This window comes from Barbatula barbatula (genome assembly GCF_947034865.1).
Source record: "Barbatula barbatula genome assembly, chromosome: 14".
Classification (NCBI taxonomy): domain Eukaryota; kingdom Metazoa; phylum Chordata; class Actinopteri; order Cypriniformes; family Nemacheilidae; genus Barbatula; species Barbatula barbatula.
Window position 1 is genome coordinate 3,404,545 of NC_136777.1, and position 27,587 is coordinate 3,432,131.

The window sequence follows — 27,587 nt, forward strand, 5'->3', positions numbered from 1 at the left end:
AACTCTATGCAAGCTGTATATGAAGTTCTGTAACTAGACTAGCTTCAAGATGTTGTTAGAGATTGCAGTTTGGCAAGGGCTATGGTCATACAGTATAAGGTTTTGGGGGTTGCTGGAGGATAAAAATGTCAGATCTCTAAACTTGAACTGAAATATTTCATCTGAGCAAAACAGAGTGACCTGAGGATGGGGGCAGCTGAGGAGAGATGCTCGTGTAGAGATTTGAGATGCACATAACTGCAGGAGTCCTGTATACTGATGGAGAGAAATATACCAAGCACTGAAAATCTCAGTCTCGATTATTGATCAAAACCAGTTTTGTTTAAAGCGGCCATAACTCAGACAGTTTCTGTATATCTCATATTAATCATGAGTATTTACAGAATAATATCGCACCTGTCAAATATCCACAGTCTTTCGTTTGATCACATTTATATCGGTAAAGCTGTGCGATTATATCCGAAAACATATGTGGGGGGAGGGGCGAACTAAAGCAACTAAAACACACATTGCCAACAAAACTCAGACATCAGTTTCACTTATTGCGTGTGGTTCATGTCCAGAATCTTTTAGCGCTGGGACCGCCGCTCCATCAATCAGTTTCGAACGATCTCCAAATCCAGCGCTATATGCACCATGAACGTGACTTGTGCACATGCTCCTTCTCCCGCTCTCCATGGTTGATGCGTGGGCGTGCCACATTCTTTTCCAAGAGAATTGTCCAATAAGGGACTAAGAAAAGTTGTTACGTAACGATTTTTCATGTTCGAAAAAAACTTTCTGAAACCTGTACGAACACTGGGGGAGCGTATCGAGCACAGAGATACTACGGAATACATCCAACTCGTTTTGTTGACTATGTTAAGCATGAGAAGACAACACGTTTAAGTTGAATGTAAAATCCACATACATTAATTGTTGCTTTTAATTTGACATGTAAAACAAATTTTTAACTTGTGTTTTTTTATCACAGCTTGTGTTTACTTACCATCTGATGTATTGCGTATAACACAACATGAGGTTTCTCTAAAGCTCTAAACTGATTGGCTGGTTTTATGCAATTTCCGGATGGCGTGCACGGGTCTTTCTTGTGTTTGCAACAATGGAGCTTTTAAGAAATAACCAGATGCTGTATTGCAATCGTTAACAAGTTTCATGGCTTCAAGTCTTTGAAAGATATTCAGAGTTTTGTACGAGCCAAGCAAACACGAGATCCGCTTTCATATCCAACTTCAGATTAACCATACCAGTAACTCATAAAATGATGGAGACGAGCTCTCAAACCAGGCGTGTTTCCAGACACTCGCTGTAGTCGAGTACATTTTGGCGGGAGAGCTGAGACAGGTGTCTTTATTACAGTAGTGTAGCGATGCTAGATGCACAGCCTTGTGCTCAAACCGACCTGTTAGATGGGGAACTGTGCCGTGTAAATCGACAATAATTGTTTTAAGGTGTTTGCGTCTTCCCCAGATTTGCATAAATCACACATTGAATCCAAAAACATGCAATATACTTTTATTGAATTCAGCCCTCAGTGTTATATGTGTCATTGTGGTGTTGTTTAGACCCATACTGTGTTATATGTCATCTCCTACCATATTTTCCATCACATTCTCCGCCCTATTGACCCGCGCTTGGCTAAAGACGAGACAGAGAAGGCAGAGACAGAAAGGGTGAGAAATGAGGGATTTAGATGAGAAAAACAGGTGGATGATAAAAGTTGGCCGGCGTGGACGGAAGAATGAGATTGGGGACAGAGACGAAGCAGGACAGGACCTTCTGTGGGACCGCAGGGTTCATCGCCCATCAAAGACAGGACGTGATGCTTTGATGAAATCAGGCCCCAGTTGAGGTGAGCGGGGAGTGGGCAGACCTCTGAGGAGGTGGATCTTTCTGAAACTCAACCGCACGTACACAGAGAGGGAGTCCAACGCCGCCAAGCCTGATCTGCGCTCAGGGGGACTTAGATGTTTCGTAATGTATGCGGAAAAAGAATTTCCGGCACAGACGCAGCGTTCCCAAGGGCTCCCGTTTCTGCACCTAATAAATGTGCAGCAGATTTTCGTCCTCTCCAACGGTTGACTTGCCGTTTTTGTGTTTTGTTTACTCCGGTTTTATCTGCTCTTTTTCTCTTAGTGTTTTGTGATTATTGTTCCTGTAGTTAAATTGGTATGTTGATGCATTAAGTGCAAAGGTTATGAGCACACATGCTGAGAAAATGAATCCGTTTTAGAAATTCTGCTTTGATTCTGATGTTTTTAGGATTATTTTGATGTTCATATAATGATGTCCTTTTTCCAATCCCAAGTTAATATGTAGAGAGTCTGTTCACTTTACACTTTGTGTCAGTGTGATGTCATGAGAATTAAATCACAAGCAAACCTTTTGGTAAGACGTTGTGGGATGGTGTCCAGTGCAGCGTACTCTGTTATATACTATACATTTCGGCACATACAGCATACTGCAGGAATAGTAGTAATATATAAGGTAATTGTCAGGATGTCACATTTGGCTAATAATATTGGGTAATTTTGTAAACTTATTGGTATCAATGCTAAATGCATGGTTTTTCCAAATTATATTTATGTAAAAAGTATGCATTATTTAGTTACCTATATACTGCTCAGTATACAGTACATTAGGCGGAATGCCTATGAAGTATTTATAATAAAATGTTATACTTATTGGGAATATAGCATTTCTAATGAAAACGGCATATTATATGGTTATAAAGAAAGCACTATTCAGTGTGCGCAACAGGTGGAATGTCAAGTTAGTACGGTAAGAGCTTAGCACAATACATAATGCATTATGTTTCAAACGCCATTAAGTCAGCAACATTCAGTATTGTCCAGTATAACTGGAGTATGCAGTAATCTGGATGCACTGTCAATTACTTAGTATGCTGGGTAATAGGTTATTTTGAATATAGCCAGTACATAACCAGTACAGTACATAATGCATACTTTAACACATCCTGCAATTTATAAATTATAGGATGCATTCAGTGTGTATTCCCCAGAATGCACTGAGAAGGAAACAATGTCAGGTTTTAAGTATGTTTGGTAATATGTTTTAGCCTTTTCTAATTTATACTTTTTTATGGCTATTTAATAGTATGCAGTATAGAAAAATGTGCACTGCAATATGCACTGTCAATTATTTAGCATGAAAGGTAGTAGGTTATTGTGAAAAAGGGCACTTATGAATTCATACTGTTTCATGTGCTATTTAAAAATAGTTGACAGTGTTCAGTGTGTACTTTCCAGTATGCAGTAAACAGGAAACAAAGTAAACTATTGCGAATGGCAGGTAATATGTTATAGCCTTTATCAATGCATACTGTTTCACATGCTACAGTGGACAGTATTCAATGTGTACTGCAGTATGCATTAAGCAGCATGCAATATCAAGTATTAAGTATGGTAGGTAATAGGTAATCGTATACATAGACTTAATCAATGCATTCTGTTTCACTTGCTATTTAAAAATAGTAGGCAGTGTTTCCTACTCAATATGCAGTAAGCAGGACACAATGTCAAGTATTGCTAATAAGTTAGTATGGTGCATATAGTGTTTCACATACATTCCATTTTATTTAAATGAGGTAGCATTCAGTGTATACTCCCCAGTATTCAATAAGATAGAATTGAATTCCATATACGTTATTGCATTGTTTCACTCCCTCTTTCTTTCTCTATTTCACCCTCTCTCTCTCTCTGTCTTATTCCCTTTGGCAGGAGTAGCATTGTAAAGGAAAAGTGCAAATTAATGAGAGCGCATATTTCACAATTAGAGCTGGGGTTTGGTTCAAGAGTCTTTTTCTTGTCTCCAGGCACAGATTAATCGTCCTAATGCCTGCTGGAGGGGTGGGGGATTATGGGTAGTTTTAGACATCTCAGGTGGGCAGGAGTTCTGATTTTCATCCTTATTTAACATTGAGCATCTGTATTTACACTTCCATTTTAATGAAGCGCTGGTCCCGAATGAGCTGTTTCTTATTATCATATCCGTTAGAACCTGTATGTGAGTGTGAAGTGCACACACATCTGTAAAGCACAAAGTGTAGCTTTTAATACAGTCAAGTGTCTCAAGAGTTTCGCTGTTAGCCCTGAGGAAGCTTCATGCTTGCTCTTTCATAGTTGAACAGGCTTAAAGGACTTCTCCGTCTCAGATGTTTCTCCTAAAGTGCTCGGAGAGGAATAAAAATAGATTCAGATGAGACAAATGGTGACATGTACTTAGCTGTCAAATGAATGTGGGTAGCGTATCCGTGATAATTTGGCTATGAATGTTAATCAAATATTCATTTTCTTACTGAAACCCTCATAGTTCATGATGAAATCTTGGTAATGACACAGATTTGATGTTGAGACTTTGAGATCTCTTTGAAATTCTAAAGGGTGCGCCGTGGACATTGTGAGGGTGTTTAGGAAACAAAACAAGAAAAGCAAGCGATCTCTGCAAAAGATTGCATTTGCATATCAGTCTGCATTCTGCATTTCTTTGCTGTCTAAGTTTGCTTTCAGACAATTTAGTTTGTTCTCACTTGGTCATATTTCTGTTTCAGAGCAAGCTTAACCCTCTGAATGTGACTCCTCCAATCCGAGCTGTAGACCAGGATAGAAACATCCAGCCGCCCTCGGACAGACCCGGCATTCTGTACTTCGTTCTGGTTGGTATGTATTTCAAACAGGATATTGTGCACGTTCCGGTTAGATGAAGACAAACTGATGCACACAGACACATCTGCCCTCTTAGCTTATGTTTCCAAACATGTTGAAATTGATTATAAGAGTTGACTACAGTGAAGCAGTAAGTTTGTCTCACAAATCAAACTGACAGATTTGATCGTACTGTTTCAGGTCAACCACCCGCTTACCCAGAATTCTTTTCACTCAACAAGAGCACAGCCGAGCTACGCCTGCTGAAACCGGTGGACAGAGAGCTGTATCAACGCTTCACTCTCACCATTAAGGTCATTTTAGCTTCATCATTTTCTTCAGTTCATGAATCTCTCCACGATCATCAATATTGAAGATTTGAGCGTTTGAGGTCCTGGACGCTCATTCTGCTCGATTTTACTCATAGGCATTTTGAACTTTTGATTTAAGGAAAAAAGTATTTCCCAGAGTATGTGATTCAAGGATTAACGTTCAAAGAGTAGTTTGCTACATTGTGCTCACTAGACCACATTACAGTCGTGCCCGGAAGTATGTGCAGTGACACAAATTCAGTGTTTTGCAAAGTTTCTGCTTAAGCTGTTGTGGCGTTCATCTACATTGTTTATAGATTATTATGCAGAGTGATCAGATGCATTTTAAACAATTGCGAAAAAAGCGACTCCCCAGATGTCATTCCCTTATAGAGAACCTGTGGTCAAAAAGCGAGTGGATAAGCAGAAGCCCAAAAATTGTGATCAACTCAGAACACAAATAAAGGCAAGAAAGGTTTGCCATCAGTCAGGATTTGGCCCAGAAGCTAATATCCAGCATGCCAGAGCCAATTGCAGGGGTTATGAAAAACAAGGCCCAACACTGTAAATATTTACTCTTTGCCTATATTGTTTTGGCAATAAACGCCTTTGAAACGTAAGATATGCTAATTTAAGATATCCAGTACATCATAGAAACATGTGGAAAATAATCTACAAATGCAGAAGCAGCAAACTTTGCAAACACTGCATTTATGTCACTGCCAATACTTTTGGCCACGACTGTAAATCACATGTTTATTCCTTGCGTCGCTATCATCTCAGAAATGAATATGCTTATTTAGCATTTTTAATCTGATGTGTAAAATAGTTTATCATTTGCTAGTCCAAACATTCATTTTGGATAGTAAATAAAAACAGGTCACTTGATGATATAACTTCTAGTTCACTTGTGAAGAAACATTAAGGACATTAAGTTGTGGAATACAGTATTTCTTGCCATGTGTTCTGTTATATTTTGCCAATATCTTCTCATGCTTTCCACATTATGTATACGATATACTACAGAGCTAGCAAAAGTACAGCAGTATGGTACTCTGAACAAAGTCGCTCTTTTTAAGCACAAACGGTTCTGATGTTGATAACCGCGAAGTTGAGAAATTAATCTGTAGAAAAAATACTGATGTCTGTAATGATGAACAGATCAGTTATATAAAAGAATGATAAGATTCATCGCTTTATTTATTGCCTTTTCATTATCAAAAAGTAATAAAGCAATCATTCAGAGTAAGTGTGTGTTTGTGGGTGTTGAGGTGCAGGTGATGAATTAATATTCCAGAGCTCAGTTTTAGCACTTGCCTTCCCATCATGCATCAGTGTCATGTCTAGAAGTAAAAAACAATAAATGCAAACGCAAAAATATGGTAGAAATGTAAAGCTGTATCAAGCTCAAGTTTGGATGCTGTCAGTGTAGGCAGTAGACAGGCAGGTTTGGAACACAGCTTCGGTGCATTTAATTACATTAAACATATAATTGAATTGAGCTGGAAAAGAGACAGAGAAAGTAAGAGACAGATATTGAAACGAGGGAGTGTGAAATTATTCTGCTCTGTCACACATTTGGGTGCAAAAACAGTGTAACAGCAGGAGCGATTTAAATGTTTCCTCTGTGAAACCATGCATGACTGTGTTTGCTGTTATGATTTTCTCATTTCATAATAACAAAGAACGATATTCTATTCTCGGATCGCTTCGAGCTTGCTAAATTCGAAACCACATAAGAAACACAACATAGCCGCTGTCAAGCTTGTCACATGAACACTGTGTATGTGCGTTTCAGATAATGAAGTGGTAATTCAATCGCACTTCTAGCCTCTTAATGACGTGAGTGACAATCGGGGCACATCGTCCAAATGAAATCGTTCAGGGAGATATACCAACACACTCCTCTTTAATAAACAAGGGCCAATTTCCACCCGTTTGGCGCCATGAATTTTGGACGGCACTCTCACAACTGGACTGTAATTATAAATGAGTGAAGTTGAATTCGAATCCTTTGATATTAGAAAATTAATAGGAGCCTCAAAGAAAAATTCTGACTTGGTAGGCTTCGTATCTGAAGGAACAAAAAAACAGGATGTAAAAACACTTCACACAGTGTTTAAAAGACTTCATACAATATTTGAAAATGTGGTTTGTTAATTGCATCTTTGTATTGTTAAAAATAATAAATGATGCCCAAGTAAACCCATCAAAACTTTGGAATCACACAAATGTAAATTGGAGTTATTAATGTTTTTATGTAAATGTAATTAAAGCTATATTTTTTATTTTAGAGTCTTCAAAGTAGTTGCACTTTGCACAGAATTTGCATGTTTTAAAAAAAATGCACTTTTTTGTTTTTATAATGAATCATTTTGAATAGGTACCATGACTTATTGTGATTTATGAATCATTGTATAAGTGCAAGTCATCAGTAGATACATTTCTTTAATTTACTTAAAACACATTTTTAACAGGCTGAACAGGACAACGGTCACCCTCTCCCGGCATACGCCAACCTGGTCATTGAAATTCTTGATGAGAACAATCAGGCGCCGTATTTTCAACAGCAATCTTACCAAGGCTTCGTCAGCGAGTCGGCCTCCGTTGGCACCACCATCTCAAGGAACGCCAACCTCACGACCCCGCTGGGCATCATAGCGCTGGACAATGACATAGAGGAGGTGAGAACTTCTTCTGAACCCAACCAGAATGATGTTAGGATAATAAATCCTGTTTGTCTCCAGTCTCGGGGATGTTGATTTATTTAAAGTCGCAGATGGATTCAGTCTTACCATGTGTTTTGCATTGTAGCTGCTGCCAGGGGCCATACCAGTAGGTACCCGTGTGATGTGATGAGTTTACTCTTTTCCTTCCTGCTTGTTTCCCAAGCAAATAGTGTTAGGAGAGGGACAATCTCTTTAATTTATGGATGAAAATCTTTCTTTCTCTTTTCTGTCCATCTCTTTCTGTGACTGTGATGAATGAGTAAAAATAAATACCAGTTAGATCAGATCAGTCTGGGTCAAGAGATAAACTCATGCGAGTGTTTAGCAAATAAAGTGCCTGTGCTTACATAAAGGATCAAAAATAAAGACCGATCTCCTACAGCAGATCTGCTGGTTTAGAAAAATGTCAAATTTATATTTATATTCCCCAAACTTCATCACAGAACATTTTGTTTTCTTCTGTATACAGGCTCTTGCGTGTCAAACTTGTGTGACTCTTGTGTGCACATGGATTGCGTGTTGAGTGATGATTTTGTTGACGGGGTGTTATATTCGGTGACCTTTCTAATCTGTGTTTCTTTTATGAAGACCAAAGATCCCCAACTGCTGATTACAATGAAGGATTACACCTCCATCTTCACCATCACAACTACTGGCATCACACGCTATCTCACCCTGCTGACACCAGTGGACAGAGAGAAACAAACCAACTACACTTTTACGGTAGGAGACACACAAACATACGCCTGTATGCTTTCCTGAAGCAGACAAACTTACGTTTACCCAAATGAGGACTTACTTTCGACTTGTGTTGCTCTAAGATTGAGCCAATTGTAATTGCTATTAGAATTACCCGGGCACCCACTGAAATTTATAAAGGGTTTGTTGAGTTTTTGTGTTTCTCATTATTCTCAATGGTGATTCTCATTATAGTAATTATATAACATACTGTACAAAAACTAAGACAGGATATGTGCTTAATTGAGATAAAAATATCTTATTGTCCAATATATATATATATATATATTTATTTATTTATTTATTTGTACATTCTGTATATATGCAAATAGCAAATTAGCAAATTATTGTTTATTTTCTTTCGAAATGATTTAATACTGAATTTAAAGCTTGTACTTGTTACTTTTGTTTTGGTTGGACCAAGTACATAAAAATTAACATAAAAAGTACATAAAAATTAGTGTTTCCTTATCTTACGCCGATTCACATCTCTAAACTTATAATAATTGACCGTAAAATTTAAAGGGACAGTTCAGCCCAAAATGAATGAAAAAGGTTCTGTTCCAACACAAAGGAAGATATTTGAAAGAATGTGAGCAATTTTCAGCTCTGCCTGAAAATTGGACATAATTTACTGGATCAACTTGACGGTGAGAAAATTATGACAGAATTTTCATTTTTGGGTGAACTGGCCCTTTAAGCCCTCAAGGACTTTCTTGTGAAAATGTCAGCGTGACACAATTTGACTTCAACCTACGTGAAGCGACTTTGTCCCAAAAAGCACAGCTTGGTCTTTGAGATTAATATTCAGTTTTAGTCGCGAGGTCTCAGCATGAGCACCGTGTTGAACAAAGCAAACCCATTTCAGCGATGCCGTTCTGTGTGTCAAGAGCCTCTTCAGGACTCTTCCATTGATCACATCTATTGATCTGAGATTTGGGCTCAAGTCCCTGTGATCTTTCTACAATCCCTGACCCGTTATATAGTCAGCTGGATCACAGGACGAACATCTGAGCCGCTGGTTTCGACCCTTGTCTCGACTTAGAGATCGTGTTTGATTAGATTTTTGGACCCATGTGGGGCACAAATAAGATTCAAGGGTGCCATAAAATCTTCCTAATAATATAACAACTAATTTGTTTTTGCTTGCCAGTGAAAAACTCATTCCCACTGTTTTGAAATGTGCTACTTTTTATGGTTATATCCTTATGTGTTGCCTTTGACTGGGCATATGGCCATAATGGCATCATTTCAGGACACATTGCTGGTGCTATAAGATTGTGATGATTTGGATCCATATAATTGCTTTAATCCGTTTGAATGGATTAACAATGGTTCCCTTATGTTTCACTATACAGAAACTCAATCACATTACAAAAACATGACAAGAAATTAGCAAATTTATTGATGTTTACTGTAGTGGAAGGCGCCCACTCCTGTGTCTTTGTATGAAAGGTCTGTTTTTGTGAAGTAAAAACAGAGGTTTTTCTTTGTGATTTCACATGCGTTCTGTCTCAGAGGTACGACCGGACAGGTGATCTCCTGACAGGCCACAGTTTGAATTCCCACCATGGTTCTCCTGTCTCCTCTTACTGACATCTCTTTATCCATCCCTCATCCTCTGATCCTTTCTCTTCCGTTCACCGCAACCCGCTGGAAATAAAGGCTGTGTTCAGAATAGGATTTTAACTCCTAGTTTATCATTTATTTCTGCTAGTGTATTTTAGGAGATGCAAAGAAAAGGAAAGAGCAAATAATGAGCGACACATTTTTCCCTTGGGTGCTTTTTATAAGGGGGCAGTTTGTCTGGTCGCATGTTTTATTGTTTGTTCTATTTGTTTCCATAATTGTCTATTCAGTATCCATTTAAGGCCAAGGGAGAAACCTGAGCAAATCGCCATCTAAATGACAGAAACGGGGCTTGAATTTGCTCTCCGTCTGGCTGACTATTAGAAAGTGTTTTGTGGCGAAAGTTTTCTAAAAGAACAACCCAAACGTTTTTGATCACGGAGAGATCTGATGACGCTGCAATATGTGCTGTCATGGACTTTCACGATCGCTTTATTTCGTCTTTTCAATCTTTTTAATACTCTACAATAATGCCCCTGAAGCGCTCGATTGAGTGTGTGCGGCTTTGAAGCTCTGCTGATCTGAAATATTCCTACATGGTTTTTAAAAGCAATCTAGAGCGGACACGGAGTTCAATGAGATCACGTTGTGTAGGAGAGGATCTGTGTTTCCTATAGAGATAGGGTTCATGGTCCAGGTTCAGGGTTCATGGATGATTACAGACCCTGAGCTTTTCTCCGGCACGGGTGTGTTTACATTTTCCAAGCAGACGCTTTTATCCAAAGCGACTTACATATGAGGTTAACAATGGTGGCAATTGAAACAACATATGAACGACAAAAAGCTTAAGTAGCAGTAGCTTGGCAGTATACAAAGCTAAGTTTTAGTTTTTGTATGTTAACATATGCGAAGCTCTGCCTCGCTGGGCTTTGATCTACATTTACATTCAGGGTTGTCTAGGGAAAAGGCTCATGGTAATGAAAGCTGAGGAACGACGCCGTAACCCACGGCTGCTAGCTCAGCACTTTGAGTGCCTTTGAAAGGAACACAGTGGGGATCTCTGGACAAATGTTTGTTGCGGCTGAACAATGGAGATGTTCATCTGATACATTTGTAAGCTGTCCTGTAATCCAGAGAATGAGTCGCTCACATGAGATACGTTGGGAAGGCTTTATTTTAAAGCAATAAGACACAAGGGACGTACATTGGTTGTTTTACGGTGGTTAGAGGAAGATCCTAGCTGTGCTAAAACCCCTGTAACTCGCAATCTTCAGTGGCTTATTGCTTTTCAAAAACGATGAAACACAATGCGTGCGTATACATATTTTACTATGAATTTTAGATGAATGAGAATAGGTGAATCTACGAATTTCAATGAACCAGGCTGCATTTGCATTTAACCAACCTGAGAAATATGTTTTTCCAAAATCAGGTCTAAGATATTTAGATTGTGTTCACATACATTTTTAAAACATAAGCTTTATTGTTTAGAAAATATAGTTTTTCCCCATTTTAGTAGATAGAGACGGTACCTGGATGAAAACTGTTTAACTGTGATGTGTAATGCTGTTGAAATTATTTTATTGCTTTTTCAAGCTGTTGGCGACTGACGGTGTTCAGCAGAGCCGACCCGTGACTTTGGACATCCTGGTCATCGATGCGAATGATAACACACCCACTTTTACTCAGGTGTCCTACAGCGTGGAGGTCTTTACTAATATGTTGCCCGGAGAGACCGTCCTGCAGGTGAGCACACGCGATGTTCTGCTGATATTCTTTCACACTGCAGAGGAGGAATCCTCTCCTCGCCTATTTATGAAACATTTATTCGTAGTGAAGTTTTTCGAGAACTATAAATGCGACGTGCAGCATGTGATCTTCGCTGTTCAGAAATGTTTGTTTCATTAATAAATGCAGATCTGCTTGGTTTACCGATTGGGATTCAACAGCACCCGGAAGTCTCAGACGAAGTAAATAAATGCGTTTATTAAAAAAACTAGTTGACTCGTGCATCTCTCTTTGTTTAGTCTGTAAAGACACAGTTTGACTTGCTAGTAAGTCTGTTTGAATGACTAGGAAATGAATAATAAAAAATTTTAGACATTCTGCTTACTGTGATCATTATAGCCAACGAACAGTTAGTGGCCAAAAGTATTGTCCACCCTTAGACAAGTGACATATTCACCCTTTATTTAAGCTTATTATTAAAGATGTATTAAACATGTTCTGTGTGTGTTGTGTAGTTGTGCTTGGACTGAAGACTGAAGCTCAGCATTGAGAAGAATTTAAAAGAGGCTCATAACACATGCACAAAGCTTACTGAGTCAAGACCCTGGAGAATGACTGTTACAGTCAAGAGAGGATCAACAAAATATGAATATATATGCCCAATATACATATCTGTATATCTTTTGAATAGCTTCTTGTTTTCTATGCATTATTTTGCATGTTAGAATACAACCAATGTCTATTTGTTTTCTCCATTCTGTACCATACGCTTAACCGAAAATGCTACGTCCATTACGTTGGAATTGGCCAGATATCCTTTTTGGACATCACATTTGGCCACTACTGTTCAATCTCAGTTCAGGTGTAAAACAAAGAATAAGGTTCAATGCAGTAGTAATGGATTGTAGACAAAAAGAGGGGCAAATGATCTAAAGTGAATATAATGTGTGCCTGACTTTCCCTCAGGCTGTGGCGTGTTCTTCCTCTACTCTGCTTGTTTGCTTTATCTGTGCACTCCGCTCGTGCTCTGCTCTCAGTCGATGTTTATCTGGTACCCGCGTGTCCGGGTCAGAATTCAAAGCAGAACCAGTGGCCTTACGTTTCTCTTTAAATAACAAGCCGCTCGAATCCTCAAGAAATGATGTCGGAGGTGACTGCCGGGTGTCCTGGGCCACTTGGCGATGTTTTATAATGCATTTTCGCAGCCCTGGATTGTGTGTGTGTGCGCATACGTGTTTTTCCTGCCTCAGCACTCGACAGCTAAATGCATCGGGACACGGATCAGTGATTTTGGAGAGCTTAGGTAGAGTTTTTTTAGTAACGTGAGATGCGGATGGGGTGGTGTTTTCTTATTAGTAAGACCTGGAATAATTACCCCCAGGGTGTATTTTTTGCCCCTGATGACTATTTGAGGAAAGGAATTAACATGCACGTCTTGTGCTTTCAGAGATGATAATTTTGGTGGATTTAAGTGGATATATCTCGGTGCGTTTCTTTGCACAGAAATCGTTAGTCTTCGATCGATAGGTTTGTTTTCAGGAATTTAACCAGAATAATCATATTAGGTTGCTTTTAAAGCTCATTAACAGTGAAAGTTTAATCTGCATTTTAATGAGGATATATGGACTTGCTGTTATGGACGCTTTAAAATAATGAATATTGAGTTTGAAGAAAGGAAAGTTCGGAACTAACACCTCTTTACGTTTTGAGAGAAAATGACACGGTTTTCACCAAGGAAACTGACCAAAATACCATGGTATTATTCAAAATACCTTGCATATCGTCACTGTCCTTCTTAAAATGTCCAAATTCACAGTTTTTCAGGAAATGGAAGAAACACTGTACTATTAAATGATTAAATGTGACAAAGTAGACAAGCACTCTTTAATACTTTCTATTGGTTAGATATTTGCAAAATCAGATGACAAACATAAAGAGAGACTTGTAGTAATGAATTATGGCAAAAAATACCAATCACAAAATGTGGTGATAAGAGGTTTCAGAAGGACAGCGATGATATGTGATTTCTAGGACTGTCACAATTTACTACTACTGAAAATAACCGTGATATTAAAAATATACTATGGTAATATTGTTGGCAGTAGTGTATAATAATTGTGACAGTCCTAATGAATACCATCGTAAAACAATAAAGTACCGTGATATTGCATCTGATACCTTCAGTGTACCGTATTACCCTTACTGTTATTACAACATCATTTTTGTCTGATTTGTTTACAATTATATCCATCTATGTATAAACAACACAATATTTCTATATTATTTTAATTATTACATAACAACAATACTTTGTTATACAACAGTAACTGTGGATTTTCTTTACGTCTCTCATGACAAACAACATATGTATTGCAAAAGCGCTTCGCTCTAGACTGTAAAGAACAGTGTGTCATCAATAATGTGACGAAGTTCTAATGTGTTTGTTTTTTCAGCTTTTGGCTCAGGACGCCGACGCCGGTTTAAATGGCCTGATCACGTATGCGATACTGGCTGGAGATCAAGGCGATTTCATCATCAGTAACCGCACCGGTCGTATCACGTTAGCACCTGGGGTGACGCTTGTCGTCGGGCGATCGTACGCGCTGACCGTGAGAGCATCAGACAACGCTCCTGACATTGAGAGAAGGTCAGAAATTATGACATTCCCTCTGTTATCCTATCAGGGGAAAAAGCATTCTTTTACAAATGTTATTTTGGTATAACGTCTGCATGTAGGAGCTCCATAACTACAGTCTACATTGAGGTTCTTCCACCCAACAATCAGAGTCCTCCAAGATTCCCTCTGCAGACGTATCAACTGGAGATCAGTGAAGCCATGAGGATCGGAGCCATACTGCTAAACCTGCAGGTACAAACACAGATACGGGCCATTGATTAGAATAAAACTTCATAAATATAAAATAAATATTGTCCTGTCCTAACAAACCATACAAGCTTATTTATGATGTAAAGATCTCAACACTGGTTTTGTTGTCCAGGGTCACAAATGTCTTTACTGACTTTGGTATTAACATTTAGCATGCGGTGTATTATTATTCTACAGTTGATTTTAAATCACATTAAATGTTTTTTTACCTGTCATAATTCAACCTATTTTATTTTATTTATTTATTTATTTATTTATTTATTTAACAGGGACAGTGTACATTAATGAACATTGCTGTAAATGCACCAGAATTAGCCAGCAGGCTATTTTTCATCTGTCGTCCCTGGACAGATCTTAAAATTGTCAACCTTAAAAAAAAACACAATAAGAAGATTACAGTGAACAGTACAAATATAAAACAAAAAAGAATTAATATTATACACATCGACACAGCAGAGACACAAGTGGCAGCAAGTTGGGTTGAGGGATTGGTTTAAATTATGTGTGTCGTTCCACAGGCTACAGACCGCGAGTTGAATCCCATCACCTACCAGATATTCAGCGGTGACCCGCAGCAAGTCTTTAATCTCTCACGAACGTAAGTTTACATGAGCATAAAGAATATATTTAAGGGGATAGGTCACTAAAGAATAAAAAATCTGTCATTATTTACAAAGAATATGTGATTTTAGTCAAATTCTATTGACTGTGAAACATATTCGGTTAGAATGCCCTGGTTCAATTGATACCAAATGGCCTTTAGTGCTGATATGGTGTTAAAAATAAATAAATCTGTCATGATTTACTGAACCTCATGTCGTTCCACAACTGTTAGAACGTCTTTCATCTTAAGAACGCAAGTTAAGATATTTTTGTTAAAATCCGAAGGGGTTTTTAACACCCCATAGACATCAAGGCAACTACCACTCTCACGATGCAGAAAGATGGTAAAGGCATAGATGGTAAAAGATGGTAAATAATATACTTCACCCAAAAATCATCATTTACTCACCTTCGAGTTGTTCCAAATCTGTATACATTTCTTAGTTATGATTAACAGAGAAAGATATTTGGAAGAATGCTTGTTACCAAACAGATCTTGACTCCCATTGTAGGACAAAAGAAGACATTTTAAAGAATGTAGGACGGCCAACAGTTCTGGGGCACTTTTGACTGCCATTCTTATGGTTCATCTCTTTAGGTCTTATGGTTCATCTCTTTAAGTGGTGTTTTAATGTTGTACATGTTACATATTCATATGAATCTAATTGTAAAGACATAGCATTGTCGAGGTTATTGTGCTCCATGTATAACACGGACGGCGGATGTTGGTGAGCGACTCGAGAGGCTGGTAATTCAGAGAAGCTGTGCTCACAGACTGTAGAGTTTCTCAGGGGTGTTCGGGCGAAGCAGAATGTGTTTGAAGACGCTGCTGTGAGAGCCTCTCTGTCCTCTTCTATCTAACTCTGCTTCACCGAAAACACATGCATGAACAAAGAGTTACGATGTTAATGTGTGTGAGAAAGCTACTGTAGAAAAAGCGCGAGAGAGCGACGGAGCGTTGCGTTTGGGAAATAGAATGGCAAGGCTTTCTTTAATGTGAAGTCAGTTTAAATAATGTCTTTTAAATAGACACGAGGCGATTGTTATTAGTCCCTTCTCGTTTCTTCTTGACTGGTCTGGTCTCATCTGGTCTTGTCTCTTCTCGTCATTGGAGGTTTCAGCCGGTCTCCTTTTCTCCTTTATTGTCAGGAAATGTTAATGTCATCAGTATTGAGAGCAAGAAGAATGGCAGCGGAAGCTTTCTGTGGTGACTGCTGAAATAAAATTCACCTTTATTGATTTTTTTACCGATTTCGCTTTCTGCTGAAGAAACAGCGAAAGCAGTTAAAGAGTCGTTAAAAAAGGATGGTAAAATTTTAAGGCTTCGCCTTGAATGAGACAGCAGGCCGAGGGTTTGTGAGGCCAAGAGAAAAGAGTTCCAGCCGTGAAGTGTTTTATGCGTCTGTTTCGCAGGCTCCAGAGGACACGTTCCATATCGCTTTCGTAGGGGTCAGATGAGGAGAAATATAGCTCCCCACACACACTCCAACATAAACAACCAGCGCAGCGGCCTGTTCCTTCTGCTGTGTGTGACTGCAATGTTAACAGGATGCTGTCTGTCCAACATTGTCCTCCACCTGACTCCCGGCCCACACACACACACACACACACACACACACACACACGTGACCTCGCTGTAGGATGCGCCTGCTGATTTGCAGGAATCCCATTGGTCTAGAGGTGATAATGGTGTCTCGATGGTCCGCGTTTCAGCTAATGCAATGGTTTTGCAATTGGCCAACTGTTTCTGGTACTGAGATGATAGGATTTGTAAATCACATGGGGGGTTTACTAAGAATGCATTGTGCCCACGGATAGGGCAGTTTATTGCTGTCAGAGTTGTTTTTGCACCCAGTTCACTGAAGATGTAAATCAGGTAATATCCTGGAAACACAATCGGCATGTTTTGCTGAGAGAAAGTCTCTTTAAATTTAAAATTCTTTCCTTATTTACTCAACCACGAATTGTTCCAAATCTGCATAAATGTCTTTGTTCTGAGGAGCACAGAGAAAGATATTTGGAAGAATGCTTGGTAACCAAACTCGGCCACCATTGACTACCATAGGAACATTTTGCTTTTAAATGTCTTTGTTTTGTTGAACACAATTCACATTCTTTTTGAAGAATGTAGGAAAGCAAACAGTTCTGGGGCACTTTGACTACCATTGTCATTTCTCTTACTATGGTAGTCAATGATGGCCACGAACTGAATTTCTGTAGCTTTGAAAAAGTGAGCTCAGTTATGCTTTACTTCACATCTCAATGTTCAACTTTAAATGTCTGGATATGATGCTCTTGTACATCATTTAATTTATATCTATTTTTGAAATATTTACCCTTAATGCCTATTTTATCAGGCTGTCAAAAGGGGTTATGTTTGTTTGCAAGTGGTATGTGCATTATAATTTGCAATGAAATGCAGCGGATGTTTGCAAATGGTTAGAAAATTCACCCCATATTTTCTTTTAAATTGTAGATGCGTCCTATATTCGTGTGCGTTCTGGACATGCTCACGTTGCTTAGTTTAATTTACTTTGCAACTCAAACTAGACGAAACAAAATTTTTCCTTTTTGTCTCTTTATTCCAATGCGTGCATACTTTTGTTTTAAAAGCTGAAAAAAGAGAAAGTAATTGGCCTATGAATTAAGTTGCACAAGTACAAAGAAAATTCAAGCCAAATGAACATCCTATGAGAGAGCTTGCAGGGCTGTTTAATTGAATAAGGGAGACAGAAGCGTGGCAGTAAACACCTCAATGCTTGTGTGTGTTAATGGTTGTGTTTGCTGTGTTCAGTATAGGTCTGCTGCTGCTGGCCAAACCTCTGGACAGAGAAACCACAGACCAGTATCTCCTCATCGTGACCGCGTCTGACGGCTATCCGGGAGGGGTGAGACTTCATCCATTCCAAAATATCACTATCCATCCATTCTCTTCTACTCTGTTGCTTTTCTCTTCTTCTCTACTGATAATCTCAAGCACAATCACAATAAACAGACAGAGAGGAAGAAAGTTCTTATGTTCATTCGTATTTGTTTGTTTTTGCATATTCATGACTGTCAAAAACTCCTCAAGGCTGTTCTGTAATGAGACAGAATGCAAATATAGATTCTGTTTAAATGCACTTACCTTTGTATAAAAGTGATGCTCCATCCGCTCGGCTGCTGTAATTAGAATTCTTTAGTAAACACACACATGCTGCTTTATCAAAGAAAGGTGATGAGGATCGAGTCATGTGTGAAGATAGAACTAAAAAACATTAAAAACAAAAGGAAGTGCCCTTAAATGTCACAATGTAAGTGCAAATGTTTGGAAAAAATGATGTGGGCAGACAAGATAATTTTGTTTTGGTCGTGGAAAATGCAAACGGGTTAATTCATTTGTTTAATTGACTTGAGCTGTCTGAAATCATTCAAGCACCGATTGAAATATTCACAGTAGCTCATGATCATAACATTAAACAAACTTCGAGTTGTTTTTTCAAGGTTTCAGTCCACCTGAACACTTTTTAAATCTTGGAAATGCAAATATTCTTTTCCAGCGGATTTTTCTTTGACGTTATTTTTTCGGAAATTAATTTTTCATGCATATCTGCCCGCTGGGATTGAATTTCTTCACGCTGATGGTGAATGATTTGTGGAATTTTGATTCATTACACAGTGCACTACTAAACTCGCGAGCTGCAGGAAGTCAATTGCTTTTGATTTAATTATGACTCTGTAAATGTGCTGGAATGGAGTCGGAATCTAAACGGCGACTTTTTTTTGTTCAGCAGTCATTTTCAATATTTAAAAAGGCAACGAAAAAGATAGACGGATAGACAGCTGTGTAAATCTCAGAGTGATGAAATCCAGAGACGGGAAGTTTGACAGCCGGCACACACCACACTGAACTCCAGCGTTCCGTGAAACTATTTGAGTTGAGCTTCTTTTGTGGGTTTATACACGCAAATGGAACTTATGAGTCTTCTTCAAAGGTCTCCGTGCGCTGCCACGTTTATTTGAACAGTTGCACAAATGCACAATGTGAAGATAGACCCTAAATTCTGATTGTGCTTTTTTCTTCTTGGTTAAATAACACCAAGGTTTTTTAAATACCTTTGATGTTTACCCCATAACCCTGTATCCACAGATGTCCACCGCCACCGTAAGCATCGTTGTGACGGACGTTAATGACAACGACCCGGCATTTGACCTCACTCTCCCCCAAAACCTGACAGTGCAGGAGGAGCAGGCCAATCTGTTTGTGGGTCAAGTCAGAGTAAGTACCCTAAAAAAGTTCAAATTCACTTTTCTCAACAGACACTGACGAAATCGGTGTCAGCGCTGTTTGGTGGGGTCCGTCAGCCTGTCATGCGGCACAGATCTTCAAACAGTGCTATCTATAATCCCCCAATTACGTCCTGGTAAATTAGAGTCATTAGTCTCTTTACAGTCTCTCCCTGCCGACTGCCTCTGTTGCACGCTGCCAGACTATGTGGATTTTTAATTAAAGTGTTTGATGAATCATGCTTTGGTTGGAGGGAAAGATTGTCTATGGAGGACGCAGGCTCTTATTTACAAAACTGTGTCATCATCGTTCGCTTGTGCATTACGCGTCTCTTAAGCGTTCATTTGTCACTCTGTGATGTCTTGATCGTGGGTGCTGATGTCATTGACAGGTGTGAGAACATGTGTCGGTCCAATAATGCATGAGCTCCGAATCATTTCAAGTCTCTTTTTATGGAAATGTTTTGTTTATATTACACTTTGTGACCCGTGCATAGTTTTGCAGAATTCGACAGGGCAGAACAAATATGCAGCTACCCAGAAAAATTCAATTGTTTGAGTGCAGCTGTATTCCTCTGAAGCACTCGAGTTTATTTTTGTTACTGGCAGTATTCTAATGTTTTTAAAACAATTTCCAGTGCGAGCTGAAATAAAGCCATCGCACACCATAACTTACTGATAACCGTGACACATGCTCGATAGAACTACTATACCTATCATGCTCATACATTCGATACATACTAAATATATTTCTATTTCTCTCGACGCGGCGAAGAGAGAGGCTTCCAATTGTGTTTGCCAGTAAATAAAACAGATAAGTAAAAGTACTAAATGAGAACTGCTGTTTCTCTGTTTTCACCCTCTTTCTTTTCATTTCATCATCCACTCGACGGCGAGATGCGAGCCGTGTATTCGTGTTCATATGCAGGTGCTCATCGAACTTTGAGGTCCCTCTCTCAAATTCACACATGGGTCCCGGTAGATATTAAAACCACCTGGATTGTTTTGCTGTGACAAACAAACAAGCATACAGACGGAAACTTATTTCACACCTCAGGAGTCACACGGCGCACACACATTCAATGCGTCCTTGCACTAGGAAGTGTAAAATCCTAAACATGTTACGGTCGCAGTATTAGCGATACTTTTGCCTAAAGCCTATTTGTGAATATCTGCAGCATATGTATCTTAAAATTCAATTATACACTGTTAAAAGACCTTCTTGGGGATAATATTAAAGCAACATCAAAGTATAATATAGTCAACAAAATGCATAATGTATTAACAGCTATTTTCGGGGGAGTGTTCACTCAAAACCCCTCCGAATATTTTGAATGGAAAAATGAGGAATGAAATGCACATTTGTTGTTTTTTCGTAGAGTAGTTTCCATTTTCTTGTCACTGAGCATCTTGGCACGACGAATGGCACGAATCTGGGTAAAGTGTTCATGAAACATGTTAGTTATGTTGTATCATGTCATTATCCAGATGCTTTTCTGTTCGGCTTCGCTGCACCAACATAACTTGAAACATGTTTTTTTAATAGGGAAAACATTTTAAAGCATTGGAATGATGAAGTCATATTAGCACACCGCAGCTGTTCAGAAGCTCTCTTGAGGAGGTCACGCTCCTGGAGTCTCACTGTTCTGACTTGTGATAGTAAACAACAGCGACTAGCTTTTTTATTTATGCATGCGTATTGTCGTTTGTTTATTTATCGTTTACATATTCCTTCCATTAGTTAATTATTGAAGCGAGCAGATGCTGTGTAAGTGTGTTGTCAGGGCGCTTGATGAGTCGGCCACGGGCGAGACTTTCATTCCCCGCTGCTCAGATGTGGCCGTAATTTCTCCGAGCCTGACGTGCTCCTTTCATTTCTCTTATTCCCATTCGTCTGCATTTGGATTTCAGCCCCTCATCTTCCCCTCCCTTCTGGACGGAGTCTCTGATGCTCAGCCCTCTCTCTCTCTCTCTCTCTCTCTATCTCTCTTTCGCTCGTCTGCATGTGTAATTACTCCAGGAAGGAATTATGGCAGGCACCTCTGAAACCATTATAGCCGAGCGCTGCACCCCTGCTCAAATACAAATGAGCTCTTCTAATCACACAGGTATTAGTTAAGCAACTTTTTATTTCTTTGCCCTAAAGGACTGAGATTAGTTTCACCTGCCCCACACTCCTGCATTTTTGACATTCTGAGGGCTGTGCTTTGGGCATCTGGTAAGGTTGGGTCATTTTAAATCATGTTAACGGTATATACAGTATATAGCATTGCAATGTTTGTTGCTGGAAAAAGTGAGACACGACTTGCAAAAGTGCTTTGAAATGGCTATTGTTTTTCCCAAATGAAACAAATGAAATTGTCCTGAATACAGTATGAATCTGAAGTTTAATTTCGCTGCTTTCCTTCTGAAACCTTGTATCTCCATATTTTGTGATTTTTATTATTATTAGCCTTTATATTTGTCACTGGATTTTGGAAATAGCGAACCAATAAAAAGCAAGTGCTTGTCAACATCACAGTGTAAAACCATTTAAAAATACAGTGTTTTTCCAATTTCCTGAAAAACAGCAGATTTGGACAAGGTTATATACAGTAGATGAATATAAATGTACAAACCATGTTGCAAATTCAAACAGCACTGGTCGAGAAGCATTACCGTTTCTGTTTTTTAACACCGAATAATAATATTTAACAAATTCCTTTAAGAATAATATATGTGAAATAAAAAATACAAAAGTGAAACAATAAGTGCTTATACAGTAGATCATTGTTGTTTACGTTACGCAAAATGCTTTATACCGCATATGAATATGCATTTAATATAAAAACAATATGAACATATTAAAATATATAAATATGTGAATTTCTTAGTATTTGATGTGTCCCACACGGAGGTGCGTTCATTTCAGAACAGAATAAGGTCCTTCTAACACTGTTGCCACAAAAAAGGAAAGAAAATGATTTAAGATGGTGTTGTATGATAGCATTAATATTTGCTTTGATTTTAATGACTGAAATACAGTAGAAAAACATTGTTTAATAGAAGGGAGCATTCCAATACAAGTTTGTACCTTCCCATGACAGAAAACACGCTGTTGCTGAAATCATTTGACCATGAGACCTGAGACATTTTAACCAGATCTGAATGGCCACCTCATATTAACACACTGAGAAGTGAATTTGATCTTGGATGTGAATTTGTTTCCAGGCCACTGATCCTGACGCCGGTCTGAACGGGCAGGTCCGGTATCGCCTGCTTTCCCATGCCTCTCTCTTCACCATAAACTCCACGGGCACCATCGTAACGGCGGTACCGTTGGACAGGGAGACTAGGAGCCGGTACGAACTGATCGTGGAGGCGTCCGATGGTGCGGTAGACCCTCGCCGGACCACCATCACACTGTTGGTGGAGGTGACAGACATCAATGACAACAGCCCTGTCTTTTCACAAGCCACATACATGGTGAGCGTTCAGGAGAACACACCGGCTGGAACCGTCATTCTGAGACTCAGTGTAAGTTAAATCGTTGATATCGTTCTATTTGTTTATCAAACTTTCTTGTTTGTTCTTAAGTCTGCATTTAACATCCTATGCTGCAGAAATCCCACAGCGGCTGGTTTCTGTTTGACCCGTGCAGCTATATTGAGCTGTGCGCGCTTGTTTGTGGGTGTGTTTCTGTCTTCTGTCCTGACAGGAACGGGCTGCTTATGTGTGTTTTTGTCTCTTGAGAGTCTGGGGGGGAAGTCGGAGGGTAGCACGTCTGCAGTTTATTCCCGACGGGTCTGCATATTTAGCAAGATAAATATTGACACGTTTGACAGACACAGTGTGAAAGACAGGAGATGATGTCTTGTGGTAAATGTGCCTCTAAACGCTTGGGCTCCTGGGAATTTTAGTGGAACACAATCACCGATGAATTTTACACAAACGAGAGACAAATGTGTACAAAAAGTCTCTGAGGTGAATTCATTAGACGGTCCACACGTTATTCTGTGGTATTTCAGCACAAACTCCTGCATCTTATTTGCATGTTATTTGCGGTGTAACTTAAGCCGGTGACAGTGTCTAGCTGTATCGGTATATTTAATGTCAACATGAACACCAAACTCACACTATTTACTTTATCAATGCAGATCCTTGTACAGTTTATCGGTGCTCATTATGCGAGTGCAGAAGGTCTTTAACAACACAGACAGCATGTTTAAATAAACAACCAGTGTTCTAACTTAGTAAGTGTATTTGTAAGTAAAGATTGACATTTGCTAGCCACTCATGGTTACCCTTTAAAGGGATAGTTTACCTAAAAATGAAAATTCTTACATTATTTAATCATCCTCATGTCATTCCATGTATGACTTTTATTTGTCTGCAGAACACAAGAGAAGATATTTTGAAGAATGTTGGTAACCAAACAACATAGGCCCCTGTTGACTTCCATTGGAGAGACACTAAGATATTTCTCAAAATATCTTCTTTTGTATTCCACCGAAGAAAGAGTAATAACACGAGGATGAATAAAAGATGATCACATTTTTATTTTTGGATGCACTGTCACTTTAACTTTAAAGATATTTTGTTAAATATTGAATTATTAATAGTGCTTGCAGATGTAAGTAACGTGATGCATTCACGATGGTTCTCCTCCTGTTGTAATATTTGTGACAGGCATGTTATTCTGTTATTCAAAATAAGACAAAACAAGCAATAAATGAAGCTAAAACTACAAAAAAACTCTGTAATATTTAATATTGTAGAAATAGTCAGTGGTATCCCCAGAATGTGTCTGTAAAGTTTCAGCTCAAAATACACCACATGTCAATCATTACAATATTATGAACATTGCCATTTGTGGTTTTAATGGAAAACGCGCTGTTTTTGATGAAGTTTTTTTTAAATGCAAATGAGGTTCTGCTCCCCTCCCCTTATGTAAAATAGGGGTAGACCGCTTACATATGTGCTTTGGATGGCATCAAGACAAGCAGTATGGCAAAAAGCGCAATTACGTCTGTGTATGGTTTTGATTCAACAGGGCTTCACAAACTGCAATAAAAATCACCTTAACGCCTTGTTCCACAATATTAAATTAATGGATAAGACAAAAACAAATATAGCTCCACTCCGCTGACATGCTAAACACATTATTAAAGAAAGGCGATTTTAAAATCCGGATGATGAAGCTTGATCTCAAACAGCTGGTACTCATCCCCTCTTGAAAATAAATTTGTTGGCGAAACCCATGCTATACTGACTTGCGTTGACTCGCTGCGACCCCAAGAGCCGTAGATACATTTGGCGGAAAGTGACTGGCCCGAGCCTGGTCTTCTGGGTGTTCCTGACCAACGAGCCGGGGTTGCGAAAGGTCTCGGCCAAGACTTTCAAACGATGGGCCACCGGCTCCCGAAGCTTCGATTTTTTTTGCTACCGGAATCTCTAGCTCCCGACCTAGGGGTCGTATCGACTCGCAGGCGCCGTCGTTCCACATAAAAGTAGCTCCGGCCCCCGAGGTTGCAGCGAGACGAATCCAGGCTCGACGGAAAAGGTCTCCTCCTGGCCTTTTCCAGCGAGCCCAGGCTCAAGCGGCTGGGCCACCGGCTCCCGAAGCTTCGATTTTTTTTTTTTTTGCTACCGGAATCTCTAGCTCCCAACCTAGGGGTCGTACCGACTCGCAGGCGTCGTGGTTCGACATAAAAGTAGCTCCGGCCCCCGAGGTTGCAGCGAGACGAATCCAGGCTAGACGGAAAAGGTCTCCTCCTGGCCTTTTCCAGCGAGCCCAGGCTCGACCTTCCACTTCCCGGGGGCCGGATGTTTAACTTTAAAGACTTTAATGTTCCATTTTACATCCAACAACAGCACACCTTTGTTGTTTCTTAGACATTTTTTGTTACTGGCGGCATCTGCTCTTGCCTGAAAATGGCTAACAGCGTGTCTCTGGCTGAAGGTGGAATTACGAACTCATAAGGCGGGTGTAATCAATGTGACATCATATTGTTCAGGGATCGCCAACAGCCTGTTTTGTGTCACTGTTGTTGTTTAAAGGAAATTACAAAATGAAGACTAGATGGATTTGTGTAAGTAAAGGGTGTTTCTACACACACACTGAGGAATCAATTTCTGGTAGACAAACATTTAAAAGTGCATTTTCTGGGATAGCGAAAAGATTTAAAGATTGGTCTGGACAGTCAAAGTCATAAAGGTTGAGCTCCGCTGTTTTAGATCCTGTGCTCAACACTATCTGACGGATGAAATTCGTTCTACGTGAAATCTCCCGTCAGGTGTGTATGGGTTGGGGGGGGTAATTGAATGACGGTGTTTGAAGACAATGATTTTGCTGGCATATTTTTATCTCAGTGTGTCTGACACCTTCGGGCCCCTGTGGTGTCGGCTGGTGTCAGAGCGCCGGGGGCCCCGGTGACAGATCTGGTCAGGGGCAGATGAAGTGATCAGATTCTTTGTGCTGCTTCTCTCTGGGGCGTTTTGATGCTTTATATATACAGTATATTTCAAACAGCTTTGAGGTCAGCGTTGTATTTAATTTCACACGGCTTCCACATGAAAAGGCAACCAAACGGTTGCCACACGCAAGGCATCTCTCCTCTGAGCATTCGGTTGGCATTCACTTAATTAACATCATTAGCATCATGTTGCGCGTGGATGACTCAATGCATGATTATCATGGACTGTACGTGTATATCTGCAGTGAAATGCTTGTGAAATATGCTTGTACTGTATATGAACGTAGTCAACTCATGCCATTTAAAGTCAACATGCATTTTTCTGTTATAGTGTGCTTTTTCATTCATAGTGTATATGGACTTTATTGTGTGTTGTTTATTATTATTTCCTACTGTGTTTGATATTTTAATTGTTTAATGAACAACAATAGAATGTCCTTGTACCAATCCTAAAAGTATAGTTCTCCCAAAAATAAAATGTCCGTTATAATTTGTTCATCCTTATGTCATTGAAAACCTGTATTTTTCTGGAACACGAAAGCAGTTTTTTGGGAAATGTCTCAGTAGTTTTGTGCCCATGAATGAGGGCCAGTGTTGTTTGGGTAACATTGTTCAAAATATTTTTTTTTTGTCATGACACGAGGGTGTATAGGATGAAAGAACAATTTCTTTAAGGCTTAACATTGATGCTTTCCTGGGACAGTTGCAGAAAGTGGAATTCAGAATTGTTGTAATCTTTTAAATAACAAATAATATGAATGGATTATAAATCTGATCGAAGTTGAAGACATTAAGATTGTTTGAACATTTTTGAAATCTCTATATTTGGATATTTTCACTGGTGTCTTTTTTAGCATTCAATTTTAAGAAGCAAGATACTTGAGCGAAATTCTCTATTCAACTTCTTTTGGGCTTTTATCTTCAAAGATCAATAGAAATGTGATTCCTTATGATACGACCCATCTGAAGAACCTGTTAGGTAGCAATATAGCACCCGGTGAAGTGTGAGATCATTAATTCTTTCTTTCCTGACCTTGGCTCTCTGTCTTTCAGGCGGTGGATGCTGATCTCGTCTCTAACGTGACCTACAGAATCAAAACAGAAGCGGCCCGGCAGCTCTTTGCCGTGAACAGGCTGACTGGCGCCGTGGCTGTCCTGCAGGCTCTGGACTTTGAGGACTTGGCAGGGAACAGCACCTACACCTTTGAAGTTGAGGTTCTGGATCACGGAGGAACCCTGCCTCCTGGCACGGCAACAGTCATCGTTAGAATCACGGTAAGGCTGATAAAAAGCTCTTTTATCACGCTGGTCTCGTTTCTTGAAAGTTCAGCTGCTTCCTGTCAGAACTCGGGCGAATTTTCATCAGGTCTGGTGGCATCAGACAATGCCGGTGATTGGATTAGATCTTTCAGAGCGTCTGTGTGGCTAACGCCGCTCACAGAGGCTCTGTTGACGGTGTTCCAGTAATGCCTACAAAAGATTTGATCTCCGAATTCAATTAGTCGTGAAAGAGAAGCCGTTATGTTGGCACCGTCGTGGGCGTTGTTTACTGGATCTTTGCCTGCGTTTGCCTACGTTCCTGTCGTGTTATTTCTGGTTGACGGTGACAGACGCAGCTCGGTGCAGGTTCGGATGCT

General features: G+C 39.5%; 1 protein-coding gene across 2 annotated transcripts in view; it reads left to right on the plus strand.

Annotated features, from left to right (window-relative positions):
* Positions 1-27,587, plus strand: part of pcdh15a (protocadherin-related 15a) — an 87,142-nt gene that overhangs the window by 8,730 nt on the left and 50,825 nt on the right. For both annotated transcript variants that reach the window (XR_013787601.1, XM_079473719.1), the window contains exons 6-17: positions 4,571-4,679; positions 4,866-4,978; positions 7,453-7,659; positions 8,293-8,427; positions 11,608-11,757; positions 14,193-14,386; positions 14,476-14,608; positions 15,145-15,224; positions 18,024-18,117; positions 19,359-19,487; positions 22,706-23,011; positions 27,004-27,225. Coding sequence is in view for 1 of the 2 variants with exons in the window: in XM_079473719.1 (XP_079329845.1) it covers positions 4,571-4,679; positions 4,866-4,978; positions 7,453-7,659; positions 8,293-8,427; positions 11,608-11,757; positions 14,193-14,386; positions 14,476-14,608; positions 15,145-15,224; positions 18,024-18,117; positions 19,359-19,487; positions 22,706-23,011; positions 27,004-27,225 (1,872 nt within the window). In the remaining variant the exon portion in view is untranslated. The remainder of the gene's footprint in view (positions 1-4,570; positions 4,680-4,865; positions 4,979-7,452; positions 7,660-8,292; positions 8,428-11,607; positions 11,758-14,192; positions 14,387-14,475; positions 14,609-15,144; positions 15,225-18,023; positions 18,118-19,358; positions 19,488-22,705; positions 23,012-27,003; positions 27,226-27,587) is intronic.